This window comes from Tinamus guttatus, unplaced genomic scaffold (genome assembly GCF_059628265.1).
Source record: "Tinamus guttatus ecotype Peru unplaced genomic scaffold, ASM5962826v1 Tinamus_guttatus_pri_ptg000133l, whole genome shotgun sequence".
Lineage (NCBI taxonomy): Eukaryota > Metazoa > Chordata > Aves > Tinamiformes > Tinamidae > Tinamus > Tinamus guttatus.
Genome location: NW_028288667.1, coordinates 2,737,794 through 2,764,935, shown reverse-complemented (window position 1 = coordinate 2,764,935; position 27,142 = coordinate 2,737,794). Strand labels below are relative to the sequence as shown.

Genomic DNA, 27,142 nt, shown 5'->3' with positions numbered 1-27,142 from the left:
CCTAGCTTAGTAAAGCAAAGTCAAACTCCGAATATGTTTACTGCAGAATACATAATTTCATTGTGTTGATATCGCAATACAAAAACCATATAAATCGACAGAACAATACGTATCACACACACCTCTCTGCCTTATTATGGGGTAAACATAATACAAGGCCTAATTATTTTTTTATTTTATTAGATCATTGTTAGTAATTCTTTGACAGACGTTATGCTCAGAGCTAGTTTATATTTTCCTCAAAATTCTCTTTCAGGAAAAACATTCTCCCAAATTGTGAACAAGAATATTAGAAGAGCCAAGGTTAAAATGCTATGCCACTGCAAAGTGGTTTTCCCTTGCTTTTAGGTATAGCATTAAAAAGAGGCCAGATTTTTTTTTCCAATATATATTAGTATCCGTTTCATAGGAGGGCGGGAATAGTGGAGAACTCGCCTGGAAATAAGACCAGTTTGAGAGTTGTGGTTTCCCTAGACCAGTTGTGAACGCTCCGTATTTCATCTGTTTTAATTACAACCACTCGCTCAAGCCCTACGCGGCCGCCCGCAGCCTCCTCGAGTACCTCTTGGGCGCGACGTGGCCGGAGCCGCTCCTGGCGCAGGAGACGCTCCTGGTCTGCAGCCCCACTCCGCAGGCGGCCTCTGCGCTCCAGACCACCGTGCCGTTGGGCCCGGACGCCGGGGCCCCTTCGGAGCAGGCGCTCCAGGGCGACGTCTCCCAGAAGACGGGCGCGCACGGGTGCTCGTTGCACACGCGGTGCTCCCGCAGGGCGCGCGCGGGCGGACAGGCTTTACCACCTGGAAATGGTCCAAGGAATATGATTATTATACCTGGGAGCCAACGGCAGGAGGAAGTCACGGAAAAAAAAATACACAGAAATGACAGTCCCACTCAGTGCCTTTTTTTCCTGTTACAAATAAATAAATAAATACAGCTTAAATAAAGCTGCTGACCTTTATGGCTGCAATAACGACCTTCTAAAATATTGTTTCCCCATTAAACTAGCCTTGCATAAAATTGTATTCGGACGTATAATGAAAACAGAAAGAGGCGAAGCGCATTTCCCAGCTACCTTACTGATACTCCCACTCACAGCTGGCACCAGCACCAGCTCCAGCAAACCCACAGTCAGATTTAAAGATAAACTAAGCATTATTTTTATGCTCATTCTCCTTACTACTTCCCCAAGGAGGAGCATTTCCAATACACAGATTCCCTTCATGCACAGACCAAAAGCACAGGGCTGCATACAGTTCTGCACCACAGTTTCGGACGTTGTATCCCTATACCATTTGCTACCCTCACCTGTGAAGGAAGAGGACCATCTTGAGAGAGAGGGTTGGAGTTTGAAGCATCACTTTTCTGAGGCGACCACTTTCAAACTGATGTCTAAAAATTTGGCTAAACTACTGTAATTCCAACCAGCAAGCTGAATTTATTCCATGAAAGAATCGGACATGCAAAAGCAAGGTAATGCAGTGAGTAATGTCATTTCAGGATGAAAGGAGGAAAAATTACTAAAATCAAAATCCTTCTCCTCCAAGAGGGAAAATTTGGCGACTTGTGACATGGCAAGAGCACATCAAAATTAGAGCTAGAGGTTTTAAGAATTGAAGTCTTGGGACTGGAATGCCCAAGCAGAGAGCACCTCAGTGCTCCACTAGCACTGCGGGGAGATGAAGGGCCGCTGCTCCTCAAAGGGCCGCTCGGCACCTCGCAGGACTGCGCCTGCACATAACGTGTGACCCCAAATGGCCCCAATCACTCACACTAGGAAAAGGAAAAGAAGGGCAGTAATTTCTTGGGCAGCACACTGATTTGGATAACCAAGACCACTACTGCGCTCTTTCTCTTCTTTTCTTGGCAAGGACTGCTCCACGTTGCGTTCACCCTCTGAACGGTTTAGTCATGAGGGAGCTGAAACTGGGGAGGTGAACGGGCCTCCAGAGTGAGCTTTCCTTCCTGGAAATTTCTCCTGGGCAGGAAAACTAAAGAGCGGTTCTTGCCCTTGCCTGTTCCAGCACGAGAGCCCGGCCACTTTCTGCAGCTCACAGAGGTTCAGCAATGAATCTGGAGAGCCCATCCCCTCCAAACCCTATCTGCAGCCCTACCACGGACCTCATGTCCACAGCTCTATCTATCTTAGGCATTTGGAACCTGCTTTAGCTTCTTTAGTTTCATCAGATGCCCCTGCTCCTTATACTATGGGATCTGGTGAACATCTTGGAGAAAACACCCAGTGTTTGAACCAGAATCAGATCCAGAAGTCCTTCAGACTTCAGACCAGAAGATCTCAGTACTTCTGGTGTTCATTTCTTAACATTAACAACTATTCAGATTTTCTTCTACTTTTCTAATTCCATGTTTATCTGTATTTTGTCCCCTCTACAGAAAATATGAAGAAAACTTCATTTTTCATTTGAATTATTTTGTAGCTCAAACACTTCTTTAGATATAGTTATTATCAATCTACAATTACATCGCAGTTTTCATCCTGAAGGATTCCAATTTTCTTTACAAGTGCATAAGGATGTTTATATGAATAAAGACCATTCACATTAGTAAGGGTTTGCAAGATCAAGTCCTCACAGTGCCCTAGGAACAGCAGGCAGTTTTAATGATAATTGCCAAAATTGCTTTCACCGGTGCTTGTCCCAGACTAGATCTGCATCTGAAGTGTTTTGCTGCCAGATTAGCTGCACATAGTGCTGACAATAACGGGTGTTTTCTTTTGTGTCAACAAGGCTTTAGTCTGTTGGACCTGCAAACGTTTTATGAATTGTGTGTACTCTGTGTGGTATCCCTGCAATGCTAGGTGATAAACCAACATGCTCGGTGAATTACTATATGTGTAACTACAGCTGGAAAATTATAATTACATTAAGAAATAGCTCGTGTAAAAGATCTGTCACTGTAAAGTTGAAATGTTCAAATCCAGATATATGATGTTTCAGGGAAGATCTAGAGGAAATTATATAAATTCATCAAGGGCAATTTACCTACACCAACAGAAAAAGAAGACTGACATATTTTAGGTTTGCAATAACAATAAAGATCCTTTGCTATTTCCTTGCTTTCACAGCTCTCTCCCTTCTAAATCAGTACTAACACATAACTATATAAAAACACTTATATGAGGAGTTTAGGTCATTCAATAATTTCATTAGTGCAGGATGCAACTGAAGTACATTCAGCCCAGGCTAGGCTTTAAATATTCAATAATTTATAGGCTAAAGTAAATAATTTTGAACCGTGGCAGAATTTCTCCAAGTAACACATGCATTAATTCAAGCTTGGAAAGATCTTTTAGTTGCTAGGCATAAAGTACAGACAAGTAGTGGGTTAGCTCTGCTCCAAACACCGTTTGGCGGAGGAAAGCAAGGTAACTTCTTGAATGAAAAAGCAGCGACCAACCTGAAATATCCACTCACCCTCTGCGGGAAGGGCCAAGATAGACCTGCTCCTGCTCTGAGTCCCCTCGGCGTTTTTGCCGGAACACGACTGAGAGCACGGAGACCACTGCGCCCACTCGCTGACCACGCAGTCCATGGCACAAGGTACTTCACAAGCTGCTATTTCAGGACGGAGACTCTCCGAGCAAAGGTTTTGTGGCACTTCTTCACCTGGAATAAACGAGGGAGAATTAAATAACAACTGAGTGCAGCCTCGGTTCAGTGTCCATGGACTGCACCACACAGACAGGCTCTATGTTAAATGCATGCCTGTCAGTGGAAGAATATATTATAAAAGAACATTTGGTTTGGCTTTCAGGCTTGAAAGGAAAGTACTCAGAATAAGCAACTGAGATGGCTCTTCAGAGGAACAAAAGAGAAAAATGTGTTTTAAGTTTGAGGCAAAACCTCTTGGTTTCAGTTTGTTTCATAAAGGTGGCAACCATGAGATAACAAGTTGATTCAATCAGTAAAAAATATAAAATCCATTACCACCAAAAGTCCCATATTTTTCATCTACATAACCCATTTTTCACAATGTGAACTGCACAGGTCCCCACAGATGATGGCTATCTCCCACCAGCTGGCTACAGAAATGTCTCATAGACATTTTGGTGATTCTTCACCGTTATGGAATCAGCCACACACAGTTTCCAAGTGTCTCCAACCCCAGGAAATCCAGAATAACGGATCTGTTGGAACTCCCCTGCCTCAGCAGGAAATATTTGCTATTGAGATGAACCAAGGGACAGGGAACAAAACCATCCTTCCAGACCAGAAGCACCTTGAAAACTGAGAATGGAGATGGCAGCAGCTTCTAACGCCTTGGCTATCCCTCCTCCTTCTCCTCCTTTCTCTGTCCTGGGAAAGGATAATAGCAGTGAATGCACAAGTCTCCTGGAGAGCAAGAGGAATAAAATTGCCCATCAGTTCCACGGCCAAAGAGGGATGAGACAGAGGAGACCTCACGTATGTATGAGTGTGACTTTCCACTGTTGAGGTGATCCAAACATACATACTAGCCAGACACACAGTTACACCTTTCAACGCCTACGGCCTAGAATTATGTTTTTTAAAATAGAAAGCAAAGCCAAATAATGAAAGAAACATCCAGTGACTTTATTAATTACATAGATTTTTATGGCAAATGCATAATTGATCATATTTCATAAAAATTAAATGATTCTTTTTTTTTTTTTTTTGGCACTGAGCTACATCTAATGTTCTCCAGATATAATTCCAATGATAGCAGAAATTAACTCTACAAACTCTGGACAGCTATGGCTGACTTTGCTACACTGTTCTCTTGCTTGCTGCTGCTGGACCCTCACGAAACTTCACTTACAAATCTGAAATTTCTTGAAGCTCGAATTGAGCTGTTTATAAACTAGAAGCTCACTCTGACTGCTACCTCCTTTGTCCTTATAATAATGACAATATTTTCCTTTGAGGTTCCTTTAATTATGAATCTAGAAAAAAAAATGCATAATGACTATTCAGGCTCAATTATACATAGAAAAAAATTAGAATTCATAATGACAACAACAGAATAGTGCAAGTTCTTTTGCCTCACACACTACGGGAGTGGAGGTCTGTAACAAGGCAGCCCAGAATACAATTATAGCTACGAGAGTAGGAATCTGTATTGTTTTTGCAAGACAACACATGCACCGGTGAGTAAACACGAGAGGCAGGCAAGCTGCTAGCAGGAGAGCATCAAGCTGTCAGTGGCACCACGGTATTATCCGCAGTTGCATCCCGAAATGAAGACAGGCTTATTGTCCCCGAGGCACAAATAAAACTTTTCAAGCATATTATGAGAAGTAACAGAGAATCCAGCAGGCTATCAGGCTGCAAGAGACGTTTGAAAATAATACATTTTTTCCCCCTTGTGCTTGCCTATGGTCATCAGGAAATGCTCAATAACGACCAGTCATTGTAGAGTTATTCTACATCTGCTGAATAGGAAAATCGAGAGCCCAAATGTCCCCACGGCAAGGCTCCAGGCCTGAGGAGCACAGGCCTGCAGCTGCGTGGCACTTGGCAGTTGTTGCCAGCTCTCCTTACTGAGTCACTCACGCTCACCCATCATCACCAGCGTGGCTTCGGGTGTAACGCTGAGAACTATCTATAGAGAAAAATAATGTAAAATCCCAAATAAACCCGCAGGCCTCATTCCAGCTGTCTCCTTGAGTTATTTTAGTGTCAAAGTCCCTGCTAAGATTTTTGACAGCTTGTCTGTATAGCAGCAGACAACGTGAGGGCATCCTGGTCACGCTTGATTTTAGGAATCATTGATACAGTAACGTGAGGAGATGGCGCGCGTCGGTGAAATGAAGAGTAGAACATTTATTCTCCTTTTCCATGCTCATACTCCCAGGGAAGGCCCAAAGGCGGCGCTCACACCGCCAACACGAGGCTGCAGAGCCACAAGGCAGAGGCGGGAGGCGGCCCGGGCTGCTCCCGCAGGCCCAGGCCCAGGCCCGGCAAACACATCCCCGTTCCTCACACGCGCGAGGCCCTTCCTCACACATGGCCTTGGGCACACACGGACCGCGCAAAGAAACGCCGAGTGCCGAAAGCCACCCGAGCTCTCCCACCAGCCTGACCTGGAGGCTTATAAAAGACTCCAAGCACCTCCTGCTCGGCTCAGAAGATGGCATGAAATACTCTGTTCTCCTTGGGGGTGGCTTTTTCCACCTGTGAGCCTTGGTTAACAGGAGACACTTGTACTTCAGAGCAATCATACCGTGGGAAGCGAGGCAAAGGAGAAAAATCCTCTTTCCAGTGTTTCTTTTACTTCCACATTGGCTTTACAGCAACGGCAGCACTGCAAACAAAAGCTGCAATCCATGGGTCCTCAGCAAAGAAAGGAAGATTTGAGTTGTGTTGCAAAGAGCTTCCTACCAAGTGTGTGACGGTGCAAATCTGCCTTCACTTCTGTGATTTACCTTACAGCTCTATTCACTGCTCCCAGGTTTAATTATTAGCTTGCATTAATACAAAAATGTTACATTTTGTCTGCACCAGCTACCTAGGAGAGAATTCTCAGAAAACTACTATATATGAGAAAAGAAGGCAATAATCTTTCATTTTCCGTGAAAAACACCAAAATAGGATACACCTGAAATGTGCTTTATGCATTGCCAGAGATTTACAGGGGACATTACATTCTCCAGAGCTTTCTAGCTGTTCACCTGGTAGCTCGAAGGTATAATTCTTATCTCCTATATTCTGAATAATCTTCCTAGAGGAGTTTTGCTCTCTCTGCTAAATAAGACTAATGTCTTTAAGCACCTAAGTTCTGCATCTAAACACAATACAAATTCCCCTCTAAACATGTATCTATGTCTCAGATGCAGCATTTGAAATCAGGCAAGGAGAGCAGTGGGATGGCAGACCACATCCCAAGGATCCCAGTCTGGATTACCTTCAGGAACTACCCAGGAATTGTACTACCCAGGAATTACACGTAGCAGCAGGTGAAACCAGAGCAGGCCTTCTCCACACGGCTGGTCTTTCCTACGTAGAGCCCTAAGTAGGTCTCTTTGTGGGTAACTATACACTGGGTGTTAACTGCAGTGGCTTAATAAACTTTGAAGGCTGCTCATTAGTAAATGGAGCAGTCAAAGACAAAGGACAATAGGCAATTTCAAAAAAAAAACCACAACAGTTTCAACTAGATGCTGCCAATTGAATCTAACCCATCATCAGTGATGGTCACCGTCTCCATTGGCTCCCTTCAGGTATTTATTACTTGCTCACTTCACTTTTTAACTAATGATTAAAGCTAAATCCATAAGATATATTTGACAGATAACACTCTCAAAATAGGATGGATTTAATCCTCCTTCTTCTAATATCAGGGTCTAATAATTCTGAGGCACATAAGGCAAAAATGGCATTATCGCAAGTATATTTGCTAATAAGGCTGCATTATTCAATAGTCCCTCACATGAATTCTGGGAAAAAGTCATGAAGAAAGTGAAGAAGTGACTACTACCCCGTACGAAGAAATCAAATTCTGATTGCAATTTTTGTTCCCTCTATATTCATATGAATGGAAACATTCCCAGCAAAAAGGAACACTACAAAACTTCCTTTGAAAGTGAGCATATTTTTCCAGAAAATTTAATTCTTTTCCTATTGCCTTTTGAATGCTGAATGGACAAGCCACTTCCACGGTCCTGCCATTGTGAGGCATTAAATCAACAGGAACATTTTAATCCCAGTCAGTTCAGTGTTAACCTGCAGCTGCCTATCTCACACGATGCCTCAAGGAAGCACAGCTCCGGCACATTATTTCCTTCTTCCCAGTGACCCGAGTGTTCCGCTCCCAAGACACCCTTTAATTACACCTGCCACTGAAGTGCCTCATGGCTCTGCAAAAGGTGTTACAACCTGGGAAATGCAAAGAAGCCAATTTTCAAGGCAGCCAAGTCAACCGGACAAGAGAAGACTGAAGGAGCTAAAAAAGAAGTCCCACTAGGCAGTAGCAATTGAAAGATCATCAACATAATGAATTAATACCCTCCTTTTGCTGCTCACCACTGTACCATGTTCATTTTTTTTTTCCAGTGGAAAATCTGAACTATTACTTGGAAAATCTCAGTTTTCCACATGTGTGTGGAGGCCTCTGCAATGGGGAAAGGCCCAAGGTGAAGGAACTGCATTTTCAAAGCCTCTGCGTTGCTACCAGGAAGCACTGAAAATTTATTTTTTGCACAAATGACTGCTGGAAAAATGCTGCATATTTAATGACAATTACCAGTTTGACATCAATATTTCTCCTTGTAGCATTTGAAATTTTTCTCTGGAAATAATGAAGCCGTCATCTAAAATACTATACATATCGTAAAATTTTATGTCCCATTTAAATCTCAGAAAAGAATGACAATAAACTTTGATTAAATGCTTGCCTGTAACAGAATAAGATGTCAACAGACAGCAGTAAATTCCGAAAAATTCATATTGACTGCATGCCAGTTTGCTGTCGGCAACTGTGTGTCTCCTCCGGAGAAAGCAGTCTGATGACAAAGCCTTGGCCTAGGCATCTCATCAGCAAACAGAAATGCTGCATTTAAAAGCAATAACAATCAAACCATAACAACAGGAGAAATGGGATAGAGTTGCTTTGGATATGCACGTGTTTTAGCAACATCACTGATTTTTCTTTGATGTAGCGCTGCTGGTTTCAGCGATCCCTTATTACATCCCCAGGCTGCTGCTGCTCAGTCTTCCTGCACACATTGACTTTTGGACTGGAAGACCAATGTCACACTTGACTGAAACTCCTGGCTCCTGGTTGACTTCTGTTAATGCCAGTCAATAGGTAAGAACATCTGTGACAAGCGGTGTCAGTCTGTCAAGGAAAGCAGTGGTGTATGGAATAAATTTAATTGCACCAGTCCATCACTATTATCAGAACCCCATAACAGAAAACAAGAATGAAGTAACAAAAAAGAAGAATGAAGCTAAAGAGCTACCCCGAAAAAAAAAAGATGGAACTGAGAGGAAGAGTAGTCTTTCATGGGGGAAAGAAGAAATATGCCCAAATATAGCCAGGATCACCCACGAGGACCAAAAATAATAAAAAAGCAAGGGGAAAAAAAAAATGGTCCTTAGGGATTTGAGTTGAAAAGCTTTGTTAAAATGCAATTATGAAAAAATGCATTAAGAAAAACACCGTAGACAAAAAGGAAAGCAAGACAATTAATAGAAAGAAAAGTGGATCCTGTTAACAGAGTAAGGATATAGCAACAGATAAAGTAAAAACTATTTTCAACTGTGTCATTCACACTGAAGAATAAGGAATACAGAGGAAAGTTTCAAGAGAATAAGGAAACAGGAAAGTAAAAACATGAAGTATGAAAAAAAAACAGACACCGGTCAATAGAGAGTAAGTTAGAAGAAATAATCTGTCTGGACATAGTTTATATAATCACTGGAGAACATGAAGCAGCTCTGTCCTGCTGCCTGCAGCCCTGGCCACTACCATGTCCCTGGGCAGCAGGCAGCGCCCGGGTCATTGGGAGAGGAAGGAAAGGAGCGATATTTGGTTTTCCTTCTTCCATATCCCCTGCTGCGGTTTGGCCCGTGTACCCTTTTTCATTGCTGTAAACACACACACCCAGACCTGCTCTGTGCTCCGGGGAAGGGCCGGCCTTTGGAGCGAGCAGCAGGCGCCCCAGCGCGAGAGCAGCCACCAGCCCGGAGGGGAAAAACACGCCGGCTTTTGGGGCACGCTGCCTCCCGACCCCTGCGGCCGCACCAGCGGTCACGGGAAGGCAGCTCCTCCACCAGCACCCGCTGCACCACACAGCGAGAGCGAAGAATTAACTTCACCTCGTGGCCCAGGCCCTCCCAAAGAGGAGAAACCGCTCACGTGCATCGGAAGGGAACGCTGCATGCACCGCGTTCCTGGAGAAGAGCGCAACTTCCCGTAGCTGCTCCGGATAATTAACAGAGCACAGCAATCTGGGAGCAGAAGATGTAAGGACTAAACATAATCCTTACTAATGTTCCCTTCTTTGTTCCTCTCTTTCCGTACTTCTTCCTTTATGTGCATTACCCCCTGCTACAAACAAACGCAGATCTACCAGGTGGGTTGATCAAGGCTGATTACAATTAAGATTTATTGTCGAAATTGGTGCTGCGGCATAACTATGGAACAGGTGTCCCTCTACTTCCTTCTCTGTATTGCTTTGTGAAAAATGGCAATCAACACAAAATACTGAAGAAGCCAATTACATGAACTAGTCAAATGTATTAAAATACTATGTTCTATTAAAATACTGTTATTTCCACATTTCTAAGAGAAAACAAGGAGTCTGCTTGCTTATTCTGAGAGTGCATAGACAGTGGGCAGCACAGTATCAGTGGCAGTATTTGCGTATTTTAATTCCAAATAAAGAAGGTAGATTTTATCGCTGACAAATTTACACCTGTGATTTTTAAACACTCTATTTTTGCGCCATTCAGGTGCCATCTTCATTCTCAAAACTTAGGAGAAAATAGCAGAAGGACAAACAACAGCAATGGGAGGTGCACACAAGACTTTCATGCTCTAAGAAGTGATGCAAGAAAAGTTGTGTGCATGCACGAAACGTGCACTTTTATACCCCCTGTTCTGATTGCTTTGATTTTTGGTCTGATTATGTTACTCTTAATGACATACCTTGATGGTTTGTTCACGAAATCATTCAAAATACAAATTACATTTCCAAAATAAGTGTTAGCAATTTGTGGAAAAACAGAACCTTCATTTTTTATCTAGCCACCAAAAAATGCCCCAAGAGTGAGCTGTAATTAACATCAGACACTGAAATATTGCAAACAAGAGTAGAACAGGAATGGTTTATCTAAGTTGGCAAAAGTCCTGTTTTCAGATACGGTGAATGCTAATGATAATAAATAATTGCAAATACCATCTGGACTCTTTGAAAAACATCTTTCTACAAGTCTGCAATTGAATCTCTACAAAGAAGATCAATGCAAAAGAAAACGAAAACAGTAAATTAAAATCAGATTTATGCCAACTACTTAAAAATAAGTGCTCATTTAGAAGCAGTTAACACAAAAAATGTGTTCAAGTTCAGACTCTGAGCATGGTCTAATCCTGTAAAGCAATTCCAAGAACTCTCTAAATATATCAGGAATCATTCAGAATGTGGAGGACTGAACACTAGGCTATTGCTGGACTATTTTTATTTTTAATAGATACTAATAGTAGTTAGTATTTTGGTTTGCAATTTTGCCTCCAATTGATCCAGAAAACTCAGAATGGAAAAATATCAAAATATGTTGCTAGACATCTATAAAAACAGCAGAATAAAGAGGAAAATACACTCAGTAACACAGAATGATGGTAAACTGAGGGTCCAAATGGATGACTGAAATCTATTGTAAGCAAATGCAATAGCAAGCCCAAATTACGATCGTTGGTTAACGACAACACTGGCATGTTTCGAACTGCACCAGGGTGGTAAGCCAGCTCTCAGGTGGGTTAAGTCACACTCAGCTAATACACGCTGAGCCACCCTCAACCTTTTTATTATAAAAAGTTGTGATTTTAGGAGAGAAGTGTTTAATTCCTACTGTATTTTGTGTAAATCACTCAGTACTTAAGAGAGATCAAACAGAGTCAGCAAGCCAAAATAAATACAGTATGTTCTGCGCACTTCCACTTTGCCCATGCAGGTGGAACCTTAATTACATCACTAATAGCCATGCCTACCCTTAGAGCCAGTGCTGCAACAGCCCTTTAGGGCCATTAAAGCACATCACATTCCTAAACTGTTTCATCTTCTATAACCAGTTCACTGATGACGATCCTGTAACCGAGCTAATCCTGCTCGCAACTCAGTGAGGATGGCATCAGTAAAAGAATTTAAGGGAGGGAATCATTTATGACCACCTTAAGTGTGCAAGGTTTACTTGGCAAAGCGTCTCGTCATTCTGCAGCCTGAGAGAGTTTACATAGATTTAAAGTTGATTGCTGTTCTTTGAAAACAATCTGCCATTTCCCTCACCTTTATTCAGAGCCCAGAATGTTTCAAGGAAGCCATCAAAAAAAAAAAATCTAAGAAACTGGAACCTGATTATTTCTCTCACTCTGACCAAATCCTGTTGTTTCAACAAGAATTCTTTCCTCGTAAGCAGTGCAGGGGAAGCCCTTGTATTCAGACAGTGTAATTACAAGGTGGCAGATAACAGATCCAGCAGCGCGCCGGAGCGACGCGCAGGGCCATACCACAGCCCTTGCCTGCGGCTTGCCCTAGATTTCCTGGTCTAGATAAGGCACCACACTCTTTTTTCTTTTATTTTGGCTGGTGAAACGATTTCCCAGGAAAATTTTCATTCTTCTTCTCTGCTCTGAGGAAGATGAATGCTGCCATTTGAATATCTACACAGCAAAATGGAGAAAAAAAAATGCCCAGAGCATTAGCTGGCACGACTCTACCAACCTGGGAAATGTGTGCAGAGCCACTGGAGCGGCCGCTGCCAGAACAGGGAGCCCAAGAGCTTGTCCAGACCAAGCAGTGAAGCCAAAACCTGCAGACTGTGTTCAAAGGCTTCTACAAAAGGCTCTGCAAACTGAGACCTCTGCTCACAGATAGACAAAGGGGGGGATAAGGGAAACATGAGGGAGGATGATGAAAAACAGCAACCGGAGCAAGTGGAGGAGCAGGAATTATCCTTGACGTCCACATTTCATCAGGCCAGGGTCTCCTCAATGCCAGCGCTGGGCTGATGTGCTGAGCCAGCGGGTCCGACAAACGCAGCTCATCGAGTCGAGGCGCCCACGCAGCGCCTGCCCGCCCGCCCAATCCGTCACGCTGACCTATGGCTTCTGTTTCTGCTTTGGAGCAGCACAAATAAGATGTATGAACGGCAACCAGGGCCTGCAGAGACACAAACTAGTCATTCTCCAGGAGTTTTTCACCTACTCTTGCAGAAACACTATTTTAACTTTACTACTGGATTAAAGGAAAACACAGAATCAGGAAATGAAATCAAATGTAAAGCCCTCTCTGTTTAAGCATCCTGAAGTGTCAAGGCTGTCAGGAGGTATTTGGACGCATTGTTCAAAAGCAAGAACTGAAACAGGAAAAATGGAGAATATCTGATCAAATTTGGGTTTCATCCACTAAAGATTCTTCCTACGAAAAAAGCAATAACTGCTCTGCAACTTAGAAAATATTTCTGTACTGATTATTCAGCTATTAAAATGGGAATGTGTCATTTTATGACAATAGCTTTCGGCAGGAGATATTTTACACTTATATTCTCAAGGACTATGTATGTAAGAAAGAACAATATTAGAGCCTTCAGATTTTATCTTTATTTTCAAACATAAGCACATTTTGACAAACTTTCTAATAGACAAAGTGTTCAAAATTCGGAACATGAGCATGAACACATTAATTTATTCTTTCCCTTCTCATGCACAGCAATAAAATTTTACCCTTGAACTTCTATTTATTAACACTTTTACACAACAGAGTGCATACACACACAGAAATATAGTAAAGTTGTATAATTCCATATGTTACTGAAATCCTAACACTGCGAACAGCATCCTACCATCTTCATGAATACTTAAAATTCCAATTCAAAACCCATTTCATTAAAAGGGCTGGCCAGGCTACAACATACACTCATGTGAAGCTTGTGCATTAATATATAAAATATTTGAGGAAAAAAAGGCAACGCTGGTGTTTGTTTAGAAGCTGTAACCAAAAGACTTGATCGATGCTAACTGAGTGCTCCATCCATCAGACTCCTAAGCACTATAAAAGTCTAAAGAAGCAAAGGATTAAAGTGTAGCCTCTGCTACCAACAGGCTGTTGTAAACTGGCTTGATTCCACAAGCAGTGAAATCAGCGGTAAAAACTCGACTTCACCCAACCAGGACGCGTTCATTTGGGTGTAATAAGAGCTCCCAACTCAGCTAAGCACAAAAATCTGAGCTCACAGAAAGAATTTAGCTTGCTCGTAGATACTTAAGTGTAACCCAGTGAATGCCAGTGTGGAGACAAGGCTGAGTATTTTCAGTACCAACAGAGATACCTGCTGCTGTCAGATGGAAAATTAAAACTGAGAGGCCAAGAAGATCATGTGAAATCAAATGTTAAAATGAGGAAGGGACATTGTACAAGAGCAATGGCACCTGAGCAATTAAAATATCACAACTGGCAACCAAGAGAAAATTTACCAATCACTTCACTTGGCTGATATAATACGGCAATACAACTCAATAAGGTAACAGTTTACAGAACCAACTACACGAGAAAGTGCAAACGCTGACTCAAGGTGTAGGTATAATACGGGCACAACCTCCCCTCCCTTCTGAAAGGTCACTGGGCACATTGCCTTCAGCTTCACTGATTAGAGGCCGAGGGAACCGCCACGTAGACGGACCTCAGAACCATTTAGAAACAAGAGCAGCCGCTTGGCTTGCTGTGTGCAGCGCGCTCATCGTGCCTCTGGTAACTGTTCAATCACAGACAAGGTGGAAATAGGAAAAAGAAATCCCTCTTCTTGGCCCTGCAGCAGCACGGCCAAGCAGCGTTTCCCACCTCCTGCAGCCTGCACCGAGCAGGTCTCCCGGCCGCAGGCAGCAGCTGGACTCTGCCTTCAGGAGGAGCCGCCCGCTCAGATGTGCTTCACATTAAGGTTACTGAGCTAAGGTTATTGATCGCATTAAGGTTACTGAGCTATTCTGTGCCACTGCAAGCCCCAGTGAGACTTCCCATGCGTTTGGAGGGCAGCTATCCCAGCTGCAGACCAGAGCCTAACAGCAAATCACATTGAACAGCGCAGCCAGAATCACGAGCTTGCACTAGGACAGTTGTCAAGTGGACATTGCACCAAGGGGAAGGCAGGAAATTCTGCCCCAACAGATACGCCCCCTTCCATATATACATGGAAGAGAAGATCCGTGTATAGAAGGCAAGAAGTTATTGCAGAGGTCTGGGCTTGACCACGTTTGTTTTGTGAGGAATACCTACGTGTGGAGAAGCAATGGGCAAGGTTTCTTTGAAACAAGGTAAACACAACAAGATATTTACTGCTCACAGAGACTTAGTTGAAATGTATTCCACTGCAAAGGGAAAAAGCTTTAAGTCACCTCACTAGCAACATAACCTTCCAACATACTGAAATTTGGCAGGAAGTGTTAAATGAATACATACACACTAACAAACCATCCCACAATCAGATGCTTAATCTGATTTTTCACTAGTTGACCCTGTACCCAGTGACTGCTGCATTTTTTTAGAACTCTTGAGATATAGAAAGAACTAGAGGAAAACTACTATAAAGCAGGGAACCACTGAAATGCATTCAGAGAAAAAAAAATCTCTGGAGAAATCCCTGAACAGAACATTATGGGTAAAACAGGGAAGATGGATAATGTTAACATCTGGACTGGGATAGAGGAGGGAGAAAGGGAGTTAATAGAAGCACCAGAGAAGTCTGCCAGCGTATTCAATAACCACAGGGTTATACTTAGATGATGTGTAGAATATTTCCTAGCAATATATAACACGTTATTGCTTATGTGCTATGTATATGAAGAGATGCAAACCAAATGAGTTTTCAGAGAGCACATAACACTGGCTGACTGCACAAGGTAAGTTATTACAGATCAGTCTAGTGCTGGAAAAGGAACTTTTTACCCACCTTTCGGTCTTTTACCCATACATCTTAACGTCCCAGACCATGACAAATGATTGGATAACAACTTTCACTCCTCTTGTCACCATCCATCTTCTTAGTAAGCTTATTTCTTTAAATTCTCATGATGAACCTCTGTAGTCACTTATCTGAGCAGCCAAAAATTTATTGCCTTTACTAGAAAATGAAATTCTCCTCGAAGAGAAACAGAACGGACACTAAAGGGCAAATTTTCACCCTGCAGTGTATGGATGAGACTATCTTTAGTGGGAACTATATACATTTACTCTGTGTCTGAATTGGGACCAAAGGGTATCTCTTGTGTTAATAAGAGTGGGTAATTTCCAATTAAAAAGAGTCTACAGATGACAGAGATGCCCTGATGAGAAAAAACAGATCCCGTAGCAATCCTGCTTTCACTGCACATAGTTGATAGAACAGCCAAAGTAAAGTCTCCAAAACACTTACTAATTGCTTTGGACGGCCTCCAACTGCTGTCACTGGCAGGGAATAGGAGAAGCCTTCAAGGAAGCAACGCACCAAGAGCCCAAAGATGATACTGATATTTTGGGAAAGCACTGAAGGAGTCAGGAGACAAGAGTAAAGTGGAACAAAGTATTGCGGGACTTATTCTGCTAAGGAGCACTGCCAAAACCTATGGGCTTCATGAGTAGCTGTATTAAAATGTTCTGGCTGAGCCGGGAGCAGTTCCAGGACGGCCAGGATCCAAAGTTCACCCTAGCCAGAAACTCCATGGCATCCACACTGGATTTAAGCGTGTGGTACTAGAGCCTGCAGCAGAGCCTGGAGCTGAAGGAATTGGCACCTGCTTCACTTGGTGTTCGATGGCAAGAGCTGGCACTTGAAGAGTGGTAACTCCCAATGCAGAGGCCACGTTAACACCACGGGATGTGAACGAGGGAGCCAAAGGCGCATCAGTCAAGAAAACTAAGTCCCTGCTTTTGTCTGACCAACTAAGCGCTAACCTACACGAGTCCCCGGGAACCTCAGGAGAGCCAGGGTTAGGAGCAGTTCCTCAAGACTTGGTACCGAGTTGCACAGTTCTCCTTACCCAGCCCACTGCTAAAGAGCCCCTTCCCGCTCCGCAGTGCAGAAAGGGTGGCAGGAAATGCAGGTGCCCCTGGTGCCTTCGGCAATATTGATCCAGCCCAGGTTCTACTTCATTAGGAACAGAGAGAGCAATATTGCTCAGGGGAAAGGAAAAAAACTGATTCAATTTTAATCAAACCACTGTACTAAAATGCAAACCGTGTGGAATATTATTATTGCTCTTTACTCACGCCAAGTTCAGCCCACAAAGAAGAGACATTTCTGGAGAGGCAACCAAAATCCTGAGCCGCCAGGAAGGTGTAACTGGGTAGTGACACTGCGGGTTCCAGCACAGCCCTTCACCCAGCAAAGAGTGGGAATCTGAGCCCACTAACCGAGCTAAAACTCCGTGCTATTCCAGCCATATCCGAGATACAGACCGGGCTTGCCATGAAGAGGCCTGTACAGACTTATTAGCCTATTCTGATCTACCTACATACTATAGTATACAAACCCTAAAGCATTTAACCTTCAAAAGATACATCTGAGAATACTGTCAGGGAATATTTGAAGGGAATTACAGCAAATGTACTAGTTGCCACTGAAAATGAAAATATGGATGTCAATCCAAAATGTGTGGAAGGGGGATTTTTTCCCTCCCTCCAGCTGGTCCAGCAACCAAGCTGAACAAAGCAAAGGCTGCAAGACAAAAGCAGGCAAACCAGTGCTTTTAAAAAGCTAAGTTTCATCTACTGATTTTTTTTTCCAATCAGAATATAACCTCATTAAATGACAGTGTGAGAAAGAACATATAAACCAGGAAGAGAAGAAAAAAAAACTTTCTGAATAAATTAATGCTTATTGCTTTTAGACTTTGATATCCTGCCCTTTTCTACTTAGATGCAGTTTAAATGTATTACTTGCCACGGCCTTTACATTAAACTCAATAAGTCTGGCAATTTGTGATAAAATTCCTTATCTCTCTCTCTCTCTGAACTTACCCAAAGATCCAAGGTTAATTTGCAGATAATATTACTTCATGAAATAATTATCTTAGTCTATGGTACTTAAAATAGCTAAATTTGCAAACAGATATCGAAGCCAATGGAGCTGCGAGGACTGCAGGACGAGGCCTGCGGCGCTCGGAGCTCGTCCCCGCGCTGCCCCTGGCCCCGGGGCTGGCCCTGCGGGGACGGGACGGGGACCTGACCCAATCCCTCCTTTTCCCAGCCAGGACAGGCCAGGGGAAGCAAACCCGTCTCCCCAGCCCTGCCAGAGAGGAGCTGCTTCCCGACGGGACTTTCGGGAGCTCCTGGCAGCCCCATGAGTGCAGGGCCGGGGCTGGGGACAGCGCGGGTGCCCATGGGCCCTTCCCAGCAGCAGCGTCACCGGTGACAGGGGGACAAGGACGTTCCCAGACTGACCCCCAGAGCCTCCTTACTCCGAGCTCAGCAAGTCCCACATCCTTCTCACGTTCTTCCCATCGTGTCTCCCCTTGTAGCTCATTCCCACTTTCCCCAGGAAAGCTTAATCAGCCCAAGGTACCTTTTTCCTTGTACATCCCTTAGCCTTTTCCGAACCCGGCACTGCCTCTTTGCAGCCCCAGCACAAATGCCTATCCCAAGCCATTCTTTCCCATCCTGCTAATTTTTCCCAACATCCTCCTGTTAAACATACTCATTCAGTAAATATCCCGTTAACCAGGCCAGTTTACAGTATTCACAACTCATGACAGAGCAGCTCCCAATCAATCACAGAAGTGAAGACACAACCGGAGCGCAGGCCGTTCTCCCAGCTTTAATCCTCCTGTGTGGCTCAGGATTCCAGGCCAATATCCATTCCCAGCTCACATTCACTTCCAAGCTCCGCACACTGTTTGTTCCAGCCTCGCTTACACAGCCCTCCCATGTATTTTTATTTGAAGGCTTTGTGAACTGTCAGGAATTATGAGCTCCGTACTTCACTCTCCAAGTGCACCTTGCAAAAAAAGTAAAGAATTGAAGATCCTTTCAGAACTATTAAGAAGAGGCAGTTGCAGAAAAGAGAAAGCAGCAAAAGGCTGGGGGATGCTATAGTTTTGACAGAAAAAAAAATAGGGCTTTTTAAGTCACAGCTTTATCTCAAGACATTCATTTATTTAAGCGTCCTGGGAAAACAGGTTGCCAAATACTATTAACATACAAAAATATGCTCTGTCAACCACACGCAGTACTACAGACATTTTGAAGACCTAAATAAATAATGTATTAGAAGATGTAGCCTAGTCTGAATTAATGCAGACTACTATGATATAAATGAGCAGCAGGAGTAGAATTATTTTCTTGGGATTTAAGTTGGATATAGCATTAAAAGTAAAGGTCTTAAGATACTTACTTATTGATAGGCAAGAAACTATTACCTTTAGATCTATGCATGCCCAGGGAGCTCTCTGCTAAATTTACAGCCTCAGTGAGTTTCCAAGACAGTTACCGAATCAGTCAGCTTTATTTGTAAACAACAGGAACAAGAACAAAATGCCCTCCTGGCTCTCCTCTCCCTTGACACAGTATTAAACACACAACAGACCAGAGCTAACTTTGTATTAAATGGCACATTTGGTGAAGCCAGGCGCAACGCTTGCTTGTAATGACACTTGTGCCCGATGAATACAGAAGTCCAGCTTACGGGATCACCTTGTCTTATACCAAGCACTAGGTTTCAGGCGGCCAAAAGGTCTGTCCCTCATCGGCTTCAAACGCTGACACAGCCACTTCAGAGGAACTGCCCAGGAGCGTGCGCTGCAACTCGCGAGCACTCACCAGCCCTACTGGAGCATCAAGTATTCCCTACAAAAAAGACTTGCTATTTTATAGCTGTTTTATAATATGAAAGGAAAAAGCACCCCTTTCAGTTGCACACATGTTGACCCAGGAGGAAGGGGTGCTTTGACTCATTTTTTTTGCTTCTTGTTTTTTCTGGTCCTGGGCTCAGAGATCGCTGGGTCAATATAAGGGTGCCCCATCACCAGGCAAGAGATGGTAAAATACAGACCACAGTGCCCAGGGCTGGGCTGCACACACCCAATTCCCAGCGCGCGGGAGGAATTTCTGAGGAAACACACCCCCGTTCGCAGCAGCACAGAAAAAGGATGCGTTAAAATTGCACCAGATGGGAGGAACCGGCTTCAAGACTGGAAAAGGCATCCCGGCAATATGGGATGCTTTGGTTTCTAAAGAAACGTCGTCTCCTATATAGGCTCCCTTGGCCAACTGCCTAAAAATACAACTTGAACAAACTGAACAGTCTGTTTATTTGAAAGGGAATTACGAACATCTTATCCTGTTGCTTGTTTAACTCTTGTAAGCGAAGTTTGAGATAATTACAGATGTGCTTTGCACAGACAGAAAGCAAGGAAAACACCGAACGCTGGCACTTCAGTTGTTTTCAGTCTCCTCAAAGAACTAATCTCTCTCAATGCACCAATTCACTTTCACTCCAGGACTTTATAAAAGCTCCCTTTTATTAAATTTGCAAGTCAAGACAGATAAACAAATGTGATAATTGTAATCTATACTTAAAATAACAGTTTGGCTTGCATCTTTCAGCAGAAATAGGAGTTTTTCCTTTTTCCAGCTGCTCATAGCCCATTATTTCATGTTACTATGACCTTGGTCCACTGAATGCAGCCCGCAATCTATACGAGGATCTTCCACAGAGAGCACCGAACCTTGCCAAAAAGTACTAACTAACAGCTAGGAATTGTATCCCATGTATCTCATGGACACTTTCATTGCAATTTTTCTGCTGTGTCAGCAGATGCTCTATTCCTTCCACTAGGACCACCTCAGAAATTACGAATTGCTGCCTATCAGGGTGTCTTGGTTTCATAATATTTAATTAGAATTAAGAGGAAGATCTACTTTGAAAATGAGAGAACTGCATGCCCCAAAACCAAACTGGTCCAAAGTTTCCATCCACTTAATTCCTCAGGGAAAGTTTGTCAAGACATTTCATTTCAAGGGAAGAGCCTTCACTTCCAGCACCCAAAAACCTCAAAACAAGCAACTAAATTCATTTCAATCAGTCTGTTTCAGAAACAGCTTGATAGGAAGAAACTCCAGGAAAGTGCAGTACTTCAGTTTTCACTCAATAGCATTCAAGACAATTGTAAAAGGGCTGCTCAAATAGCCATTTATGAAGAGCCAAGACAGAGCACGAGCCCTGCAGGCTGCTTGCAGCCATCTCTTCCCCTGTCCGTCTCCACATGTGCAATCGCATTTAGTTTATTCCCTTCCATATTATTTGTGAGACTAAATTCCCTGAATTTAAATAACTCTACCTCGTGCAAAATGCACTTAACTCACGTTGGAGTTTTCCTTCCATGAGTTGCAACCTCACTTGGATTCTAGCCCACTGGTCCTCACATATGGAATGCAATAAATTATAGACAGGCATTTGTTTACCCTAACGATCTTCTCTAGACTTAAAATCTTTTAGAATTTTTTTGAGTCTCTCCTGGAAAAAAAAAAATCTTTCATTACCAATTCATCAAAGCATGCGCACCGAACCAGACGCTGGGCACTTTTTCATCTATTAAGAATAAAAAATATATATTTCTAGTGCATTACGAACTGTCTTTTGGCTTGTTTTAGCACGTCTTCCTCAGGAAAGGAGCATACGCCATCACGCTGCTTATCCATCTGCCAAACCCCAGAAACCTGGGAAGCTGCTTACTAATTTACACCAAATTCGACAGAGCCGTCGGTCCTTTAAAGATTTACACAGCTCCTTGAACTACCAGTTGAGTAGTTGGGGAAGGCTCAAGTTCTTGCCATGCTCAGGAGAAGTTCTCTGCTGCGCCGTGTTCCTGGCAGGCCTGTGGCCAGGGTGGCCCCTCCTGATAGCTTCAGCCATCACCAGGTCACCGCTCTAGAAGAACCTGGTCCCTAATCCTGTTTTGCTAAATGATCCTTCCTTTTCTGTAAGCAAATATTAGTCTTTGAATTAATTTTAGTCATGGTCTTCTATCTACCATTTAAATATTTTCAAACAGAGTTCAAAAAGGAGCCTATCGTGCTCATTTACATCTTCCTTTGTTTAATCAGTGTTCCCTAAGCAATACAATGAATCTCTAAAAAGAAAATGAACTCAACACGCATGTGAAGTCATACTTAGCTCAAGGAAAGCAGCCAAAAAAGGTATTTTCCACTGTATGCTTGATTCCCCTGAGAAAACAAGGATTGCTACTTGAACTTACAGGTATTTTTCTTGTTTCTCATTTAAGCAACATGTTTTTTTTTTTCTTCAATATATTGTGAGGGGTAAAAAATCTCTCATAAGGTTTGCTTTCCAGATTAAAAAAGTTAACTATAAATACATATGCTGTTATAAAATACAATGAACATTACTTCAGCCTTGTAATTGGGAAATTAGAAAAGGCGTCAAACTGAAAAAAAACAAAAGACTCCGTCAACCTGAAAAAAAAAAAAAGGTTTAGAAACACTTTTTTGAATAAAGTGTTTGTTGTAAGATTGATTTCATAAAAAACAGCACTTGCTGCTCGTAGGAGCTGGATCTTTGACAATATCATCTCCTCTCTTCTGGGACTGCCACAGGGAAGGAACAGCCTTTGCCTTCACCACTCAACCCTGCTCTGAAGTCTTGAAAATATCTTTCAGACACATTAGGCACTAAAAGGAGCAGTAGCTACTGAAAAGGAATTTGTTTTTTGTATGGAAAGTCACAGAAGTGAATTGGGAGGCACTTCACAGCACACCTCACTGATCTCCGCTGGCAGAAATAAGCATCTTCACAAGCAGACCTTCTACCGAAGGCCTGTCCATGCAGGATACGGCCACACGCCTCAGGAACTCAGCACATTTCCTTCAGGATCACCGATCCCTGCCGATACCTCCGTCTGCCAGCTGCACGGAGCTGAATCCCCTGCTGGCTCCCAAGTCTCCCTGCCTTCTGGGTGACCGGCCATTCCTGCTGCCAGGCCAGCCACAGCACAGCTGGAAACCATGCAACTTACTTGCCTTAAAAATAAAGGAAACTAACCACGGAAAGGGACCGTGTGAGGCTACCCTCTAGAGCGATGCCCCTAACCCTTCCGTCTGCCATCACGAGCTATTTCATCCTGTATTTTGGCACCATGCCCCTGACCCAGCTGTTTCAGCAAGAGTGGCTGCTCTGACTGCTCCCACACTTTGAGTTTCTGCCCTCGTTGGCTTGTGGGGGCAAAGCCTGCAGTAGCCATGGTGGGGGAAAGCCCCAGACTAACGGGCAGGCTCAGCAGGTTGGTGCAGGAGGCCGAGTCCTCCCACACTAACTGAACCGCCGGCTTCCAGGACCTGGGCCCTGATTTGTTTTATTGGCTGCGTGTTGCAAGTGCTTTGGGTAATTGCATAATTTTACCTTTTGCTAAGAAATAAATGCAAATCTCACCAGCTAAAGCTGCACTTCCACGTATGGTCCATGCTGGAGCACGACATGTGAATCAGACCTCATTCAGGCAAAACTCCCATCGCAAGCTCCGCTAAAGATGACAATGCGTGAATTTTATCCAAAAAGTGAACAATTCATTGTACAGCCTTTCTGAATAACAATAATTTAGGAAGCAGAAATGAACCATTTCTAATCCAGTGGCTGAGCCATATAACTTTTATCTAAACCTTGCTCTCTCATTTACTCCTTATCACTGGAAGCGCGTCCTTCACCTGTCCTCCTCACTAAGTTAAAACCCTTCTGGGTATGCTCACTGTACAGGCAGATCTCGAAAAAAAGCAGTGCTAAAATACATATATATATTTTTTACTCCAGGTACCGTCAGATTAAAGATAGGTACATTTCCATGCTAACTTGAAAGCAATTATTTTAACTTCACAAACAAAATTGCTTCTTTCATTTCCAAAAGTCTTATTTTGTTAAATAAAGAATGAATACAACCTAAGCTTATGCTGCTCTTACAGAATAAAACCTACTATATTTTGAGGTGTCACTGGACATTATCTATCACTGAAGATGCAAAACTTTATTCTGGCATACAAAAGAAGCATACTTAAAACTTTCTTTCAGTAAATTTAACACAGTAAAACGTTTTTCTGAGAAATTAAACAGACTGCAAATTTATTCTACATCATTAATCCATTATGACATGAAAAATCAGGAGTTCACTCCAACTCAAATAAGGACATGGACTGTGCAGAGATTTATATTAAAGCAGAACTTTTCAGAAAGCTGATCGCTCCAGGCATTGAATCAGGAATAAAACCAGCCAGGTTTTGTACTTATACTGTTGTGTTTGAGAAGAACTCAGAACACTTTTAGAGGCTTTGTACATGCTTGTTTTATATTTTCAATTTCCACAAAGCCCAATACATGCTTTCCATGTAATTACTTGAGGCTAGGGACAAGACGAGAAGCAAAGCTGTGGCGAATGCTCGTGCCTCCTGCACCGCTCCACCCCGAGCAGCAGGCACACCGCAAGCTGGCTCTGCACACAGCCATTTTTGGGGGCCTAAAGATACAACACGATTGAAATGGAAGTATAGACAGGTAGCTAAACACAGCATTATTAATATTCTACCCCCAAAGACTCTTCAGCCTTCTGTAAGCGCAGAGTTTCACTGTCAAGCTCTGGCAGAACACAATATTGGATCTTAAAATAACACTGCTTTGATTACCTTCCTTCCCTTTAGTCTTTGCTTGAATTCCAACAGGATTTTAGTGTCTGCTCTGTCAATAGAACTGTGTGAATAATGGGTTTCTGTTTGGGCACTGAACCAAAAAAAGAAAAGGAAGAAATCTGCAGAAGGAAAAAAAATACATTGGGAGAGGATTTAGGAAAAAAAAAGGTAATTTCAGAATGAAGCTAAATATTTGTTTCAATCTGGAAAAAATATTTTGCTTTTATAATATTTGTACCCTCTTTAAATATACACGCATTTCTTAATTTTGTTTTAAAATTGGTTCTTTTCATTTACAAAAAGGTAAACATGAAATGTTTAATTCAGTAAAATCTGAAAGAAAACATTTGGACTCGATGAAATCTCTTCTCCAGTTCTAGTGATAAACCTGTCAAATAGAACTGAAATTTGGGAATAGATGTATTCCGTCCCAATATGTACACTTTTCAATGAACTGACTAATGCTTAAAAAAACAGCCCTAGCAAGTGCTGTTCTAGATACTGACTGTCTAGAACCAAAGAGATTACACAGATGAATAAAACTAGTATTAAAAAGATACTTTCTCCAAGTGGCTGAAACCCCAGCAATTTAAATTCCCCAAAAATGAAGTAACCCAGACAAGCAGATAGTGTAGAAAGTAATAGCAGTTGCCTGGCAGCTATTCTTGTTTTATTACTAATCTGCATTACACTTGCTTGATTACATTTATTAACTGGAAGTCAAAGTTAGTCAAAGTTAATTCAGTAAAATCAGAATATCTTTGAATTAAACACAGTTGCTGATCTACTGATTAAAAAAATGAAGCCCTTTTTGATAGAAATTTATACTTTGGATTATTTGGACACAAGGTTATTCACAGAGGAACTGACTTTGCTCCTAAAGTCTCCTCTGCTGGTATCAGATCAGCCACAAGCAAATTAGCCAAAGACCACATGGGAACTGCAACTGAACGGATGGTGATCCTGAATAATAACATTTTATAGTCTAAGAACGCTGCTGATGGCTGAGATTTTGTTCAGAGTATTGTAAGAAACCTTTACAAAATGCTTGGGAAATGAATGAATTGTATGAATTACCTGTATATTTGCTATGCCAGGGATCTACTGTTGTATTTCTTTTACACAGGTTGTGTGTGCAACCCAAGCGTGCCCAGGGTGGGCCCTTCCCCAAACCACTGCTGTGTCCCCCGTGCCCAGTGTGCAGTTCTGCGTAGCAGTGTGCTTCAACACTTACCTGGTTTCAGTCTACTGTGTGGTTTTAAAACAGCCTAATACAGATGTGCAATGACACTAAAGAGGGTTTCTACTTCCATCAGACTGAAGCCAAACAACCTTCACAGGCTGATTCCACTTGTCTTTCTCAGCATCTAAATGGGAAGATGGGGAAAGCAGCCGTGCACGCCAGTTCCTGCTGGGACTCATGTTTTACCTGCTGCCCCTGAGCCAGTTTAACTCTCCGTTTCCTTCAGAGTGCTGCAGTGTCAGGGTGTTTTCACTGGGCTTTACTCGAGACGTCTGCAGCCACTACAAGGGCACAGTATATGAAAGATGATTATTCTCCAAAATGAAAAAAAAATACATTTTTGCTACTGTCCAGTTGCATTTTAAGATAAGGAGGTTTTGACCGTATTTGTGGTTTTGTATCTATTGAGCATCAATATTTAAGGAAAGCAAGTGGAAGTTTTCAGAGAGTTATTTTCATCCAGTCAATGCACAGGGATGTTTTGCGCTTCTAATCAAAACTGTCCAAATTTTTGAGGACAAACACTTGCAACAATCTGATTAGGAATACCCTACAGACAGGCGATTATTCAATTCCTTGCTGAACAAGCTAAATAACAAACTCTGAGAAAAATCTTGAGGCTTTTTGGGAATATAAAAAGAAGAGATTTCCAATACAGTCTCTGATGTGAATTCTACACCCATGCACCTCATCACTGAGCCACGTAATGTAACTGTCAGCAGCATCACCCAGATTTCCAGATCTTCTCATCATCTTTTGGCTTCACAGGTTTCCCCAAGGAAACCTCTGTCCACCACAATACTTTAGTAACTAATTAACGAACAGCCTGATTAATGACTTTCTTTGGAAGATGCACCTGAAGAAGCTCCCTTCTGGTTCTGCCCATTATTTCCTTGCTATTTTAATTACACCACTGCCTTCGGAGCCTACAGAAGAGGAGCCCTCAAGGAATATGGACCAGACACCAAGAGCTCACAGCTGTAGCGCGAACCCCAGTGACAAGACAACGGTCTTTCCAGTCCTCCACATGTTCTCACCTACCCTCTCTGCTGTAAATCAGAAGCAAGAGGCTCTGTGGCCTCTCTGCTACGAACGGGGCGCCCAGCTTGGCTACCTGCAGCCCCTGAGGGCAGCTCAGCTGACGGCCTGCAGGAGACGAGAGCATCCTGCCTAAAACACAGGAGAAGGAAGATGTCTCGCAGGTAGAGAGGCTTTCAAAATGCTTTCAACAGCACAGCCACTTGCACAGAGTTTTGACCTTCTGTATAAATTCTGAGCCCTTCGGTTTTCAGCTGTTTTACCCACAGCTGATTTGCCTTGCAGTTTCTCATGATTTCCTATCATCTTCCTGCTACCAACCTTGGGGTAGACAGCTACCCCAAGCAAAACACTCTGTGCAGCCATGCTGCTTACTCCGGTTTTTATCATGGAAAATGTACCAATTATTTCAGTGGGAATCTTGTCAAGAGAACATTACAGAAGGAGCACAGGTTACACACAGAGCGATTAGTATTACTGATTGACAGAAGGATAAACAAATTGACATTTTC

The 27,142-nt window shown here is 42.8% G+C and overlaps 1 protein-coding gene across 1 annotated transcript in view; it reads right to left on the bottom strand.

Annotated features, from left to right (window-relative positions):
* THSD7B (thrombospondin type 1 domain containing 7B) overlaps positions 1–27,142 on the bottom strand; it is a 228,588-nt gene that overhangs the window by 129,090 nt on the left and 72,356 nt on the right. The window contains exons 9-10 of the mRNA XM_088521788.1: positions 3,432–3,623; positions 563–797 (exon numbers count right to left, since the gene is read on the bottom strand). Coding sequence (XP_088377914.1) covers positions 563–797; positions 3,432–3,623 — 427 coding nt within the window. The remainder of the gene's footprint in view (positions 1–562; positions 798–3,431; positions 3,624–27,142) is intronic.